Here is a 16,406-nt window from a genome sequence, read left to right as displayed (position 1 = left end):
AAAATCCATCACTTTCAATCCCTCTCTGCGTCGTTATGAACAATGCTTTTTTGGGATCTGCTGAATGATGCTGTAATCATCCTCCCTGTCCAGAGTGGAAACGTGCACCATCCAGTGTCTCCCGGCGATGGGAATGATCCCTCAGCTGCAGTGCATCTCTTGTCTATGCATGTATCATCCGGAGTGCGTTGAGGCAACTACAGCCGAAATTCTAGCGCGTCGATTCACTTGTAAGGTGAGATATCCTTTGCGATCCATTTGATTGCAAGACATTTTGTGGTAAACCATATTGCAGCTTATAGTACGTAGTAAATTTTAATCGGGTTTTACACTTATTTTCACTATCCTATGAATTATAACTTTGTTTTTAATTCTTCTCTTTAACTGCTTACTTGTACTGTAGTATATGCTCCTCTGTAAAAATCTTTATTTTGCATAAAACAAAACATCTTTGGAAAGGTAAAAGAAACATCAAATGATGAAAAACTACCTAATTTTTTCCCTCATTGTGTAAAAAATGGTTACCCGCGTAAAGTACAATTTGATGCGAAATGGTTTACCGTAGCACATTGCACAATCATCCAGTGAATGATGGTGACCATCTTTCTTTGTTTCCCAATTTTCAAGATTTGCATGGATGAACAATCGACCGTTCCGGATCCCGAAAGCATGGTACCGTTCGATAAATCTCTATCAAACTCTGCCGCACCACTCCACCCGACTCAGTCTTTAAACAATGGAAATGCTGCTCCTGTAGTTGACAAACAGAAGAAACCCACTCCACCGCAGCAACCACCCAAAACGGGACCTGGAACACCAAAAAGTGGTGGGAAAGAACCTCCTCCCCAGGATGTGATAGTGGTTGGAAACCATCAATTCATTGTCGTTCCGAAAGGTAAACCAGCTGCTTCGAAGGCCAAAAAACAGGTCAAACAGCAGGCGCAACAACCACCTGCACAGCTGCAGCCACCGCCACAACAACAATCTTCATCTCAACAACCTGCGTTGCTTCTACCACCACCTGCTGTGTAAGTATATTTAGGATTTGATTGATACATTCACCCATATTATAGTTTCCACCCGATCTCATCGCTGCGCCGTTGGAACACAACAAACACAACATAGTGTGACACCCAGCGAGTATTGCGATTCTTTTTTCTTTTGCTTTCAGGGTTCAGTCCCGTCACCAGATCCCAAAATGAGTTGTTCTGTATCATTATTTCCTATTCCTCATGTCTCATCCTCTCATCCATCTCCTCTTGGATAAGTGAACAAAAAAAGCTATCTCAGAGATAGCTAACAGTGCTTTGTTTTCTACAATTTGCAGGTCAGACGACAGTCGGAAGTCTGTTGGCACCACCGGTACTAATCAGACCAACAACCGAAGTTTCATTGCGGCAGATTTGGCGGCCATTACTCAGAACAACAACAGCAGTAGCAGTGCACGAACGTCGTCGCTCGCAGCTGGTATCGAACAAAATAGGTTGTTCGCTTCGAACTTCTTCTCCAATGTATCCGTTGGGTATGACGTACTTCAACAAACGTTCCAGTACCTTAAAGTGCAGGTGAGTTGATGTAGACGATTGTATGTTATTCCGCAGAAATCTATTGTCCAGAGCCCGGTTAGAAGTAAAAAGCAAAAGAATAACAAGTTTTACTAATATTTAAATAACTGAATAGCAAAATCTGATAGTAATTTGTTTTATCTTCTTCTTCTTATTGGCATTACACACACTGGGACAGAGCCGCCTCGCAGCTTAGTATTCATTAAGCACTTCCACAGTTATTAACTTCTGAGGCAAGTTACCATTTCTGCATTCGTATATCATGAGGCTAACACGATGATACTTGTATGCCCAGGGAAGTCGAGACAATTTCCAATCCGAAAATTACCTAGACCGGCACCGGGAATCGAACTCAGCCACCCTCAGCATGGTCTTGCTTTGTAGCCGCGCGTCTTACCGCACGGCTAAGGAGGGCCCACGAATTTGTTTTATATAGTTGCTAAAATACCAAAAAATAATAACAGACATTGTTCGAGCTTATACAAATAGCTTATAAATAACTCTCTTTGCCATTATAATAACAAACCAATAGTTGAATATTTTTGAAAAACAAGATATCAAAATCAGTTATTACGCATATGCTGATGTTTCAAATGGTAAATGAATACCACATTTTGTTATGATTGCATTGCATTTTGTTATTATTTGCAAAAATAATAACATACATTGTTCGAGTAAATTGAGAAAATAGCCCATAAATAACTCATTTCGCCATTATAACAACTAATCAATAGCAAAATATTTGTAAAAATATCAAAATTAGCTACGATGAAGTTCCACATGATAAATGAATAGTAAAATTTGTTATGATTACAAAATTCGTTCTTCATTTGATGTTCTGCTCTTCTTACATGGTGTGCCGTTTTTAAGCATAGACCTGTGCGCCGATCTACTTTAAAGCAGCGCAGCGGCGCCGTGAACGCAATTTTGCTATCCGGCGCTACGAGTTGGTTGCTCTCGGCGACGGCGGCTCGGTTCGGCGCAATTCAAAACTATCATTTGATTACCAATACCTTTTTTGAATATTTTTGCATGTCTCGTGCATTAATGGTAATGAATAAACATATTCTATATACCACCGTGCAATCATTATACAATGAGAAAATTTACCTAAGATTCCTTTACAAAATATCTTCAGAATTTTCTTTACTATCTCATCCAGTGATTTATCCAGGAATTCTTTTTGAAATTTCTTCATGAATGTCTTTAACAGTTCGTCCGGGAGTGAAAATACTGCCAAAAATCCTGAATTATGCCTTGCGGCCACAAAGCAAGGCCATGCATAAGGTGACTGGGTCCATTTCATGGTTCGGTGTAAGTTTTTTTTATACTTCCCTAGGTTTGTAAGAATGTCATGCAAGAATTTCCTAGAGTACTAGACAAATTGTGCATAATTCAAGTAAAATAACAGTTAGCAGGGGGCGAAGTTTCTTGAAAACTTTTGAGGAAGAATTCCCATACTTTCTGAAAGGATAAAGGGTCAAAACTGCTGGGTAGGAATTCTCAAGAATTCCTAGAGAAGGTATAATCCTGTTATCTTGAAAAAATGAGTTCGAAGAAGCAATTTCGCAGAATTTCTGGGAGGGGATATTCTAAGAATTAAACAATCCAAAATTCTCAACGATGAAATTCCTCAAAATTCTTAGTGTGGAAATTCTCCCGAATTCCTGGAGTAGTCTTGAATCCCTAGAATTTCTGCAGAAAGAATTGCTGGTGGCAAAATCCCATAAATGACTTTTCCATTATTTCGGAAGAAGAGATTTCCCAAGAAGGGTTAGCTATATTTGTACCAGGATTCCCTGGTTTGATACCAGTTATGTAAAAAGGTGTTCAATAATATTTCTAGCTCTACTATGTAAATGGCTCAATGGTGGTTTTGTCATTGCAAAGTCAGATTTCTTTTAAAACGATAGCATATTATGACGAGGCGAAAAAAAAAATCGAGTGATTTCTGTATTGAGTTCAATTAAGCAACTAAGAATAATGTTTCTGCCTGACTTTGTGTTTCACGATGTTATACTTTTCATTCTTTTATCTTTTCATTCTCTAAGCTTCTCTCAATCAAGTAAACTATTTAGCGCAACGGATCGTTTTTCAATTTTTAGGATAATCAGAAAAGTAAAAATACACGCATCCCAGTTCATACAAGAATTGCCTGGAGTAAAGGCCTTGAGCTCCATGAGGTCGGCTTGCTTTCTTTTATTCGTTTATGCTGGTTGTGGTCCATAGAATTGAAATGGATGAGCGTTCAACAATTTTTCCATTAAAGTTCATCCAATAATTTCCTGGAGTTTAGGCCAAACAGCTGTTATCCCTTTTTCAAAATGGATAATAGAACCATACATAAAACCAAATTGAATATGCCCTCAACATTATTTTATTCCAGGTCTTCCCAGAATTTTCTTGAGTATTAATATTGAGCTGTTAGAAATTTTCAAAAATTGTTCATTCACTATGTGATTCATATAATTAAATTGGATAAGTCTTGCGCAAGAAGTCACATGCTATTCAATCCAAATGATCAATAAAAGCATGTTCATTTCTATTCATTTCATTTATTTAGTCTACGGGCCCTCCTTAGCCGTGCGGTAAGATGCGCGGCTACAAAGCAAGACCATGCTGAGGGTGGCTGGGTTTGATTCCCGGTCCGGTCTAGGAAATTTTCGGGTTGGGCATAAAAGTATCATCGTGTTAGCCTCATGATATACGAATGCAGAAATGGTAACTTGGCTTAGAAACCTTGCAGTTAATAACTGTGGAAGTGCTTAATGAAGCTGCGAAGCGGCAATGTCTCAGTGGGGGATGTAATGCCAATGAAGAAGAAGAAGAAGTCTACAACTAAACAGATAACATTGAATCAGCAATTTGACGCCACAATACACGGTTCGAGGCCGCATATTTGCATCCTCGAATACGCCCCAAGTTCGCCAAGTCATTTTGCACCTGGTCTGCCCATCTCGCTCGCTGCGCTCCACGCCGTCTCGTACCTGCCGGATCGGATACGAACACCATGTTTGCAGGGTTGCTGTTCGGCATTCTTGCAACATGTCCTGCCCATCGTACCCTTCCGGCTTTAGCTACCTTCTGGATACTGGGTTCGCCGTAGAGTTGGGCGAGCTCATGGTTCATTCTTCGCCGGCACACACCGTCTTCTTGCACACCGCCAAAGATGGTCCCTAGCACCTGTCTCTTGAATACTCCGAGTGCTTGCAAGTCCTCCTCTAGCATTGTCCATGTTTCATGTCCGTAGAGGACAACCGGTCTTATTAGCGTCTTGTACATGACACATTTGGTGCGGTGGCGAATCTTTTTTGACCGCAGTTTCTCCTGGAGTCCGTAGTAGGCCCGACTTCCACAGATGATGCGCCTTCATATTTCACGACTAACATTGTTATCAGCCGTTAGCAAGGATCCGAGGTAGACGAATTCCTCGACCACCTCGGACGTATCCCCGTCTATCGTAACACTGCTTCCCAGGCGGGCCCTGTCGCGCTCGGTTCCGCCCACAAGCATGTACTTTGTCTTTGACGCATGCACCACCAGTCCAACTTTTGTTGCTTCACGTTTCAGGCGGGTGTACAGTTCTGCCACCTTTGCAAATGTTCGGCCGACAATGTCCATGTCACCCGCAAAACAAATAAATTGACTGGATCTGTTGAAAATCGCACCCCGGCTGTTACACCCGGCTCTCCGCATGACACCTTCTAGCGCAATGTTGAACAACAGGCACGAAAGTCCATCACCATGTCTTAGTCCTCGGCGCGATTCGAACGAACTGGATTGTTCGCCCGAAATCTTCACACAGTTTTGCACACCATCCACCGTTGCTTCGATCAGTCTGGTAAGCTCCCCAGAGAAGCTGTTCTCGTCCATAATTTTCCATAGCTCTACGCGGTCTATACTGTCGTCTGCCGCCTTGAAATCAACGAACAGATGTTGCGTTGGGATCTGGTATTCACGGCATTTTTGAAGGATTTGCCGTACAGTAAAGATCTGGTCCGTTGTCGAGCGGCCGTCAATAAAGCCGGCTTTATAACTTCTCACGAACTCATTCACTAATGGTGACAGTCGACGGAAGATGATTTGGGATATCACTTTGTAGGCGACATTGAGGATGGTGATCGCTTGAAAGTTCTCACACTCCAGCTTGTCGCCTTTCTTGTAGATGGGGCATATAACCCCTTCCTTCCACTCCTCCGGTAGCTGTTCAGTTTCCCAGATTCTGACTATCAGTTTGTGCAGGCAAGTGGCCCATCTTGATGAGCTCAGCTCAGATACCATCCTTACCAGCTGCTTTATCGGTCTTTAGCTGTTGGATGGCATCCGCTGAACTGACGTAGTCATCTCCTCCGCTGCCTGTACACTCAGCGCCATTCAAATGTTCCTCGTAGTGCTACTTCCACCTTTCGATCGCCACATGTTTGTCCGTCAAGATGCTCCCATCCTTATCCCGGCACATTTCGGCAAGCGGCACGAAGCCTTTGCGGGAAGCGTTGAACTTGCGTGTTTCTTGAGAATGGCACAACTGTTCCATCTCCTCGCACTCCGCTTCTTCCAGGCGGCTTTCTTCTCCTGAAAAAGGCGGGTCTGCTGTCTCCGCTTCCGTCTATAACGTTCCACGTTCTGCCGGGTACCTTGCTGCAGCGCGACCGCCCGCGCTGCGTCCTTCTCCTCCTGAATCTTTCTGCACTCTTCGTCGAACCAATCGTTCCGTCGACTTCGTCCCATATACACGACGTTATTCTCCGCTGCGTCGTTAATGGCTGCTTTGACTGTATTCCAGCAGTCCTCAAGAGGTGCCCCATCGAGCTCACTCTCTTCCGGCAACGCTGCCTCGAGGTACTGCGCGTATGCAGTGGCGACATCAGGTTGCTTCAGTCGCTCTAGTTCGTACCGCGGCGGTCGTCGGTACCGAACATTGTTGATGACGCTCAGGGGAGAGGGGGATTGCCCGAAGTGTGACAATCCTTACAAAAATTTTAAAGGCTTCATACAAAAAGTGTGACATGGGGGAGGGGGGATTGAAAATGGCAAATTTTTACGTTACGTAATTAATGGATCTTCCCTAACATATAAATAACAGATTTTGCTATCATAAAACAATTTGTTCTTGCGATGCTATTTTATGTTATTTCTATTTGTCAATAATATAAAAATAACAAAACCTCATATATCTCGACTTGTTATGTATGATCATATATGAGCTATTATAGTAAGATAGTATCTTCTCAATCACACTACAGCTTTGTTTTCTTTCCCGTATTAGGAACTGCTTCGAGCCAGCTGCGTATGTCGAATGTGGAATCAAGTTGCGAATCACCCTCGGTTGTGGAAAACTGTCCGGATGAAAAATTCGCTTGTCAACGATTGGAGCGGGTTGGCAAACACTCTTCGCCGGAACGGCACCAAACATCTGGATCTGCGAAAGATGTTAATCTCGGGCAACAGTGATGAAATGTGGCTCCGGTTTGCTGAAAGTATCGCGCACGTCGAAAATCTGGAACGGATCGATCTATGTAGATGCTCATCCACGGTTGTTGGTAATCTGTTGATGTCGAATCCAAACATCAAGATCATCAACGCCCTAGCAATCAAGAATGACCCTCTGGATTTTTCCAACTTCGAATACGGACAGTACCTGCAAGAACTCAGACTGAAATCATCAGCAGCCGTATCTGTAGAAAATGATCTCTCACAGCTGGGCTTCCTCACAAGTCTTCGGCATCTCTCGTTGACATCAATCCAGAAGCTAGGTTCCACATCGATCCAATCTTTGGAGAATTTAGTAAATCTAGAATCGCTCGAATTAGGGGAATGTACTGAAATCGGTCAGAATCTGGCCGAAATCCTTCCGAGCTTGACAAAATTGCAACGGTTACGACTGGAAAAGGGTCAGGAAAATTTCAACATGTTTGCCGTGCTGGAAGGCATAGCGTCACTCCCAGACCTGAACCAGCTAGAACTGATCAATTGCGACGTAAAGGTCGGATTTGACAAACACATAAACAAATGCAATAATATTAAAAAGCTGCTTCTGATCCCGACGTATGTATCGCAATCAGCGGCTACGAATCATATGGTGCTTAGTGGTGTAGCGAAACTGAAAGAGTCGCTGGAAGTTTTCATTTGGACCGTCACGGTGGAACTGTTGCGCGTCACGGAGCTGTATATCGATCAGTGTGACACGAAAAACCGAGACGATAAGAACAGTCCTGGTGAGAGCATACCGATTCTGAAGCCGGTGCCAGGAGTAGACGAAGTACCGGTGGCGAACAGCTCTAACCCGTCCGATACTCCAGCGCAGGTCGAGATCGTCCCTCTCACTACCGTCAACAGCATTCTCGACCGGTCACTTCCCAAGACCAAGCTGAAAATATTGAAGATTCCGTTTGCTAGCACCTGGAAACAAGGTATGATTGACCTACCTTAGATTCGTTGAGTTATGTTACAGAACCTGAGAGATCAGGAAGCCCGCTATTTTAAATGTAAAACACTTAGAGGTAATTTATTCGTAGTAGTTCTGTGTGCGTATCAAATAGTTTCCCTTAGGTATGTAAGAGAAATCACTGACATGGGAGGAAGAGTTTATTTCTAAGCTTTCTCATACTGTACATAATTTACACTATCTTTAACTGTCCCATTGTTCATCGGAGGAAACCTTCAATTGTCCGCTGTTCTACTATGCGGCTTTTCTTTTGATTTGTACAACGAGAGTTACATTTTGAAAATGGATAATTGTCAGATCAGATCGACGAAATTTGATTAGTTGTTAATTGGATGGAGATTTTATCAAACATGTTGGAACACAAAAATATCGCTTTTATAAAACATTCTGCACTTATCTCTTTTTTTATTTTTTGGTTTGGTTCGATAAACGAACTACTGGACATTTTTATTGTTCATTTTCTAACTTTATGATGTATAAAATTATACTTAGGTTTACTGCGTTTGTTTTCTAATCGCATATGCCTATCATAGTTAAGTTCGTAGGAAAAGAGAATAAACATAAATTTATGTTTAGCCAGATAAATGTTAAAATTAATTTTTTATCCGAAATTCCTTGAACCTTTTATTTTTAAGTTTATGTTGTGTAATCTGTATTGTGACTCGAAGTGGATATCACAACAAACAAATAGCGAATTGACAACGGAAAAAGGGTATTTAAGTTGCATAAAATACATTGGATTAGCTTTTTATTACGGTTTTTTTTATACAAAAATTTTTAAATCGCGGATTCCCTCCGAATATAAGGCAAAACCACGAAAACCGATATCCGTTGAGATAGTAATTTGAGATTGATTCACGCGGTTTGCGTAAAAGACCATTTTAGTGTAGAGGTGATCTGGGCAATGTGGGCCACTTAAGGAAAACCTCAGAAAAACATCACTCAAATGTACCTCATACTAGGGAGTGTTACCATTAATCAGAGGTGCGGCTACGTTCCGAGACGTGGGTAGGACAAAAACTGGATTATCAAATCTATAGAATACTTTTATGGAATTTCAGCGACTTTCCGGATATCCTCTCGGATTTCAAGAGATTTTTTCGGACCTCCTCAGATACGTTATAAAACTCCCTATGACTATATTAGGATAATCATTACATTTCCAGTGTCTATAGAACATTTCTTAGAAGTATGTCTTCACGAATTTCCAGAAGTGATTATGGGTTCCTGGAAATTTTATAAAATATTAGATGATTTCAAGCAAGATCAGTATCAGTATCTTTATTGTTCTTTATTGTTTGATTCATCAACAGACAACTTAGGTCCTAATGATGCTTATCCTAATTAATACTAATAAAAGTAATTATAATAAAATCATCGTTAATTATGAAACATGGCAGAATAAGCCCTTGTAAAATTACGACGAATCGTCTGTCTGGATAGATTAAAATCAAAACATGTGGCAACCTCGTTGAATGCCCGCTGTAGACCCACCATCGCTCCACGTTGTCCGTAATTCGTTCTTCGAAAAGGTATCCTCAGCATTCCGTTATTTCGCAGTGCCCTAGGTCGAACGTTCAAGTTTACTGATTCCAGAATTTCAGGGCAGTCGATTCTGCCTTGGAGCGTATCAGCAACGACCATGGCCCGTGCAATGTGCCTCCGCAATTGTAGGCTTTCAAGATTAATCAATTGACAACGGCTGCTATAACTTGGTAACCGGAATGGGTTTCGCCATGGAAGCAACCGAAGAGCAAAACGAATGAAGCGGCGTTGAACAGATTCAATTCTTACTGATCCGTTCTGGTAATTAGGATGCCATACAGCGGAACAATATTCCAGCGTAGATCGAACCAGCGAACAGTACAGTGATTTCAAGCAATAAACATCGGTGAAACCCTTGGCGACGCGAAAGATGAATCCTAATGTTCTAGAAGCCTTCTCGATCACGTAAGAGACATGATGCTTGAATGTTAGCTGCGTATCTAGAATAACACCAAGATCCTTTATACAGTTCACACGTTGCATCACGATTCCATTGAGCTCATAGTTGTAAATTATTGGCTGATGTACACGAGTGAAAGAGATCACGGAACATTTGCTAGGATTGACAACCATCCGGTTCAATGTGCACCAAGCCGCAAATGAATTAATATCTTGTTGTAGGTCCATTGCGTCAGGGATAGACCGAATTAGTGCATAGAGCTTCATATCATCCGCATACGACAGTCGCGGTCCTCGAAGCACATTGTTTACATCGTTGAAATACAAGAGAAATATCAAAGGGCCAAGATGGCTTCCCTGAGGAATGCCTGAGGCTGCCAAAATTCAGTGGACTGAGAATTGCCTACCGTAACAGACAGTCTCCGTCCGGTGAGATATGAATGGAACCAGCGCAAAAGATAACCAGCAATGCCAAATCTTTCCAATTTTGCAACCGTGATAGCGTGGTTAATTTTATCGAAAGCTGCAGATAGGTCCGTATATACAACGTCCGTTTGTGCTTTCTGCACAAAGCTGTCGGTAATGCTCGAAGTTAGGCACAAAAGGTTAGTGGTCGTAGATCTGCCTGAGATGAACCCATGTTGATCGGCACTCAGATGTTGCTTACAGTGAGATATGAGTGGTTCTGTTATAACTAGCTCGAATAATTTGGATGCAGCGCACAAGGATGAGATGCCGCGATAATTGTTGACATCTTTTCGATCACCCTTCTTGTACACGGGAAACATTGTAGCGGTTTTCCACACGGACGGAAAAAGTCCACTGGATAGCGATTTGTTGAAAATCAATTGAAAGGGAGCGAGCAGAAGTTCGATGTGCCTTTTCAAGAACGCAGACGGAATGCCATCCGGACCTGGACTCATGGATGATTTTAACTGCGAGTTAGCTCTACGGATCATTTCTACATCTACGAAAAACGTGGCCCAAGTGATCCTGACTGCAGGAACGTTGTTAGCAGCCTCAGCGATTGTGACATCAGAGATGACTTCGTTACAATAGGTGCTCACAAACTTGTCGGCAAATAGCTGACAGATGGATTGGGGTGTAGAGGCCACTTCCTCGTCCAGAGTCATTGTTGTAGGGAGCCCAGCTTGTTTCCTTTGTTCATTTATGTACTTCCAGAACGTTTTAGGCCTGGTCCTCAAGTTTTGCTGTATATTTTGCTGATATTGAGAAAAACAGAGTCGGCTAACAATCTTGTACGCAGAGTTTAATTTTTGTAGTGCTCACGCAACGATAAGGAACCGTGTTTGGAATAGCGCTTGAGAGCAGCTCTTTTAGCAGTTTTCATTCTACGAAGCTGACGGGTCTGCCAAGGACAACTATAAGGAGCGACGATTTTCTTAGGAACATGTCTTTCAATCACGTGTCCAATAATATGCGATAAAGTCAATGCCGCATTCTCTGCATCACAACCGCCAAGAATGTCAACCCAGTCCAATGTAGCAAAGAACTCAGCAATGCTATGATGATCGGCGTTATGGAAATTGTAGATTATGGGCTCGATCGATGCAACAACATTGGCTCGCGTGTTGTTCAGCTTGAGTATCAACGAAGGATGATGGTTAACTACTTTAACTAACGGTGATGGAGCATGCAAAATTAGCGGAGCAGCGTCCTGAGCGCTAACAAAACACAGATCCAAGCTGCGATTATTTTCGTTGGTAACGTGATTGATTTGACGTAACGTGGCTGTGCTGTAGTAATCGAGGAGTTTGGAGGCGTGACTGTGTAATGAAGATCGTTCCATATCTATGTGAAGGAACCCGTTGCAGGAGGGACTCCACGAAATTCCTGGCAGATTGAAATCACCGATAATGATGATTTCGTCCGAAGCATTAGTCATTTCTATCACTGACAAGACTGATTGTGTGTGAGCTTCGATCAGTGTATCATCGCGAACACGATCAGGAGGTATGTATAGTGCACACAGGAACACCGAACGATGGGAAAGCTGGAGGCGCACCCATACTTGCTCGACACATCCCCATAAGTCGTTGTAAATAACTCTTGCTTTCCGTTTTTTATTCACTGCGATTAGGACGCCTCCTCCAGTTGATTTGCGACTGTTCATGGGGCCACGGTCACAGCGAAAAACTTCGTATTCAGGCCCAAAGACCTGACTAGATAGGGTACGGGAGTCGAGCCAGGTTTCAGCCAACACAATCACATCGTAGCAATCATCGGACGTGGCAAGAAGATATTGTTCGACATCACAGTTCATCCCACCGGCGTTCTGATAATATATCAGCACTTCGTCAACGCAAACGAGGTTGGAATCCACAAACGGGGCTCTAGAAGTTTGAACGGCATCAGGCGGTGAAGGTTCAGGGATGTAAGAGTACTTGCCTGCAATAGCAGGTTGGGAGCTCCCCGATGCACATCTAAGTTCAGGGCCAGGACGACTTCGAAGAACGTTGGCTGCAACAGGCGCGACTGAACTAGAGCAACCGGGAAATTCTCCCAAAATGCTTTTCATGGGGCGTCCTGGAGATCCAATGGAAGCTTGTTGACTTGCGTTGTGGACCAGCAGAGAGAAATGCGAATCTCGATGGAAATCACCACCGGGTGAGGTGCTGGAGTTTTGAGCAGCATGAGGCAACGAAGGTGGAGGTCCTAGGTCCTGGGTGGAGGAAAAATCGTCACGCAGAGTATCACAAAAGACTTAATCGAAAAAGGCCGAATCACAAAAATCCGAAAATGTTCTAGCATACCACAAAAGGCCGAAAATTCAGAAGGCCGAATGTTACAAAAGGACGAATTTCAAAAGGCCGAATCATTAAAAAAGTTTCAATCCTCCAATCAAGAGCACCTGGAATACTAAAAAATTAACGTTTACTTCTATTATGCTGCCCATAGAGAAAAACTTGTCCACGTGTTTTGCAACTGCTAGCAGCGATGTAATCAGTCTTATTCAGTTGAGGTATTTAACGTCAGTTCAACGTCGAAGTTCAATCTTTCAATTGAAAGAAGTTGTATGACGGCCAGGGTTTGAATCCAAAGGAGAATGAGAAAATCTCTCACTTATCATGTCTGTATACACTCTCGATAGGTAGCATGAGAGACGTTTTTCGGTAGCTGTTACGATAATGAACTGATTCGAGGGGCTACAACCCATGATAAATTTCTTTTAATAGGCCCCAATTTGTTTTCACGGCTTGTTATGATTGGAAGTGGTTTTTGCCTTTTTTGTCGTTTTCGTTATCTATTTCAGGCCTGGTAGCGGGTCACTTTTTTCGGGCAAGTCACTAAAAGTCTTTTTTTTCGACCTAAAGTCACTAAAGCCACTTTTTCTCACAAAAAGTCACTATTTTCAACTATTTTGAAACTACTAAGAGTTTTTTTAAATAAAACTTTATGTATGGGTCGGAAGATGCTTTGTTCATGGCGGAAATGAAATTACGGATCTTGAAAAAGTGATCGCTCTGAAACTTCGCCAGCCATTCAACTCGCTGCTCTTATTGGCATTTTACATGTAGCTTATTGAAGGTGTTTACGTCACAATTTATAAATTGGTATACAGACATGCAAGCAGAAGAACTGCCGATTTCGATTTTTTTAAAACTTTATTCAGTAGGGGAAGGTGGGGAGTCTTGATTCCTTGGGAGACTAGCGCATTTTTATAATAGATCCTCTAGACAAATGATTTTTTATTGAAAACCTTATTTACTCCATTATTTACTGTGTTTTGTTCCTCCTAAAAATGTATTTAGTGGCCACGCAAAATTTGAGCAACTTCTCTCAATAATGACCAAATGCTATCATTTCTTCACAACCCAAAGCCATAAATATGCTAAATGATCTTCACTGATAAAAATGCCAACATTCCACCACAATTTCAGGATATTTGGATTTTGATTTGTTGCCTCAATATGAGGAGACTTGATCCCTAGTTAGTCATCCATACAAAAATTTGGCGAAAAAAATCAAGAAAATAAAAATTGTTCTCAAACAGCTCTTAAAAAAATTGTTATTGAGTAGATATCATAGAAAGGAGATAAAGTCTCCCCAATTTTGAAGATTGCATGTGCTGTCGAATTCCATAGCAAAAATCGTTCACGAAGCAAATCGGAAAATATGCGTATTTTGGAAGAAAAATATTGAAAAGTTCAGAGGGCATTGTCCTGCATTATAAGCAGGAGGTCGAGCGTTCAATCCCAGGCTCGTTGGACCTGAATCTTCATAATTTTTTGTTTCGTTTTCTACCAAAACGATCCGTCCTGTTGTTCCTTTCGCACTAACAATTCCAAAAACTTCCGTGGCACCTACGACAATTATTCGCTCACTTCCAGTGCTTGAGCTTGAGCTTGATTTATTGCCCGTAGTTGCTATTCTATTATGACCAGAACAGCTGTTCTTGCACAGAGACTCATTTGTTAAGGTCACGCTGGCGCCTTCCACGTCAGAACGCAAGTCAATGTAGGGTCAGCACTTCCAGTGGCGTAAAAACATGATTTGCTCGCAACACTACTCATAGATTTCAGTAGTCCTGCTTTTGACTGATATTGAGTAAAATTTCCGTGAGATTAAAAGAGAGGGCAATACAATTTTACTTAGTCTTTTGAGTTCGTTCTAAGAGGAAATATTGGTGAGTGAAAAATGTTTTCCACCACAAATTACTAAAAAAAAGGTTTTTCCTTCGACCCAAAAACGCTTGATTTCGTCTTATCGAACTTGCAACTGAAACAGGAAGTCACTATTTGGTCACTTTTTCTGCAACTGAAAGTCACTATTTGGTCCCTTTTTTCGTCAGCTTTGGTCACTAAAGTCACTATTTTGAGCGGCATCCCTCGCTACCAGCCCTGCTATTTAGAGCGATTTCCGCAAACCCTGATGACGGCGTTTACAGAATCAATTTGAATCCTTATATATTGCATAATAAATAAATCTTCATTGAAGTAATGAAAGGATGAACATAACTGAACACTGTATACATGTAAACAAATGGTTGTGCCAATAATGCGCACTACTCACAATTGCGACATCAGAAGCTAAACAAAATCAACTTTTCCAATCATTACGTTTTCAACTAAAAGCTGTATAACTTACGGTAACGCGGTGTTCTCAATCAATTGAAATCACGATGACACGACGGTTTTTGCCCATTGTATGTGCACAAGCTAAGAAATTCGTTTATTGGGTAGGAGGACAATGCTTCGACTCTCCTTCCTAGTTATTTTCATGCGTAGGACATGTCTTACTTGTCCATGATTGTAAGGACATGTCTTACTTGTGATGACATGTCATAAATGATGACAAATGCGTTTGGAAATTGATGGAATGCACTTTTAAAAATGTATTCATTTTAATGTGTGTTCCCGACTATACGGGGCAATATAGGCCACCATTTGGGGCAGTATTGGCCAGCCACCCATCCAAAACGGTTTTTTTTTTGGGAGAGAAAAGTGTCGTAATATGGATGAATATGATATTCCTACAACAGTTTAGAGTATTCCATAAAAATTGAGATAAATAAACCGCACAACAGGGGATCGAACCGATTTGCCACTCTTCGTCGTTTGAACAGATACAGTTCAATTGATCAATGGTCATTTTTTCTGTTTACCCGTACCTAATGAATCTAATTAGCCCTCCGAATCAGTTCTTTTTTAGCATGGGGTAGCCCCCCGAGTCAGTGCTACATATCGTGTAGTGAGATTTTTTCTTATTCTCTTTTGGATTCTATCCCTGGCCATAATCGTACATCGATCATGAAACTATCAATATGAAGTAGGGGCATATGAACATACGGGTCCTCAAGAGACCAGTCTGTAGATTTCCAGGCTCTCAGCCATATCAAGTTTCCACGGTGAAGAGACGTTTTTTGAAATTCTAATATTTGATATCATAATTGGGTGATTTTCCTTATATACATGTTCTGCTACCTTAGATATAAGTTCGTAATGCAATCCCTTATCTTTTTCCCTTTTCGCCTTGCTTACTTCCGCCATATGCTTGATTGAGACGCTGAGAGTTATTAAATGGGCGCCAACTCTCAAAGGTTTGAGAGTGAAAAGTCTCTGTGGACGGCGTTGCACATTGAACTGCTGTCGACCTGCAAGTTATTTATTGATTCAGATTTTTGATGTAAACTACGTCTAAGGGAAAGACATCATGTAAGATTTGTAACATTAATAGGTCCTTTATCTTTCAATGGATTTTAAAGATTTATATATCAATCGATTCGCAAATTCTCCACCAATTTGTCAGTAGTATTAAAACTTTTGAGTATCAACGCTAAACTATTGAAAATTTTAGTTCTTTCATGCATCATGCATCCCCTATAATCGGATACACAATCACAACCAAGGACGGAAATCTTCGTTTTACTATCAGTTGCATCGATGCTCAGTAGGCAGCTTCGTCATTGATTCGTGTTTGTTTTGATCAGA

The 16,406-nt window shown here is 41.6% G+C and overlaps 2 protein-coding genes across 13 annotated transcripts in view; one reads left to right on the top strand and one right to left on the bottom strand.

Moving 5' to 3' along the window:
- The window catches only part of LOC134219695 (uncharacterized), a 36,789-nt gene extending 28,194 nt beyond the window's left edge, over positions 1 to 8,595 (top strand). For 11 of the 12 annotated variants that reach the window (XM_062698525.1, XM_062698524.1, XM_062698521.1 and 8 more), the window contains exons 7-10: positions 94 to 235; positions 628 to 1,028; positions 1,328 to 1,565; positions 6,832 to 8,595. In XM_062698525.1, coding sequence (XP_062554509.1) covers positions 94 to 235; positions 628 to 1,028; positions 1,328 to 1,565; positions 6,832 to 7,995 — 1,945 coding nt within the window. In that variant the 3' untranslated portion in view covers positions 7,996 to 8,595. The remainder of the gene's footprint in view (positions 1 to 93; positions 236 to 627; positions 1,029 to 1,327; positions 1,566 to 6,831) is intronic. The other variant, XM_062698526.1, reaches the window with a different exon arrangement.
- Positions 8,596 to 10,400: 1,805 nt separating this feature from the next.
- Positions 10,401 to 15,091, bottom strand: LOC134225392 (uncharacterized). Its single transcript, XM_062705429.1, has 2 exons — positions 15,064 to 15,091; positions 10,401 to 12,637 (listed from the first exon to the last, which is right to left on the bottom strand). The coding sequence occupies exon 2, from the start codon at positions 12,491 to 12,493 to the stop codon at positions 11,225 to 11,227; it is 1,269 nt and encodes a 422-aa protein (XP_062561413.1). The 5' UTR covers positions 12,494 to 12,637; positions 15,064 to 15,091; the 3' UTR covers positions 10,401 to 11,224.
- Between the last annotated feature and the right edge of the window lie 1,315 nt (positions 15,092 to 16,406).

This window comes from Armigeres subalbatus, chromosome 3 (assembly GCF_024139115.2).
Source record: "Armigeres subalbatus isolate Guangzhou_Male chromosome 3, GZ_Asu_2, whole genome shotgun sequence".
Classification (NCBI taxonomy): domain Eukaryota; kingdom Metazoa; phylum Arthropoda; class Insecta; order Diptera; family Culicidae; genus Armigeres; species Armigeres subalbatus.
The sequence above is the reverse complement of the archived record's forward strand: the minus strand, read 5'-3'. Positions and strand labels throughout refer to the sequence as shown.

What these genes read in the sequence shown, in the direction of transcription:
- LOC134225392 (XM_062705429.1), bottom strand. Translation starts at nt 12,493, where the DNA reads ATGAAAAGCATTTTGGGAGAATTTCCCGGTTGCTCTAGTTCAGTCGCG.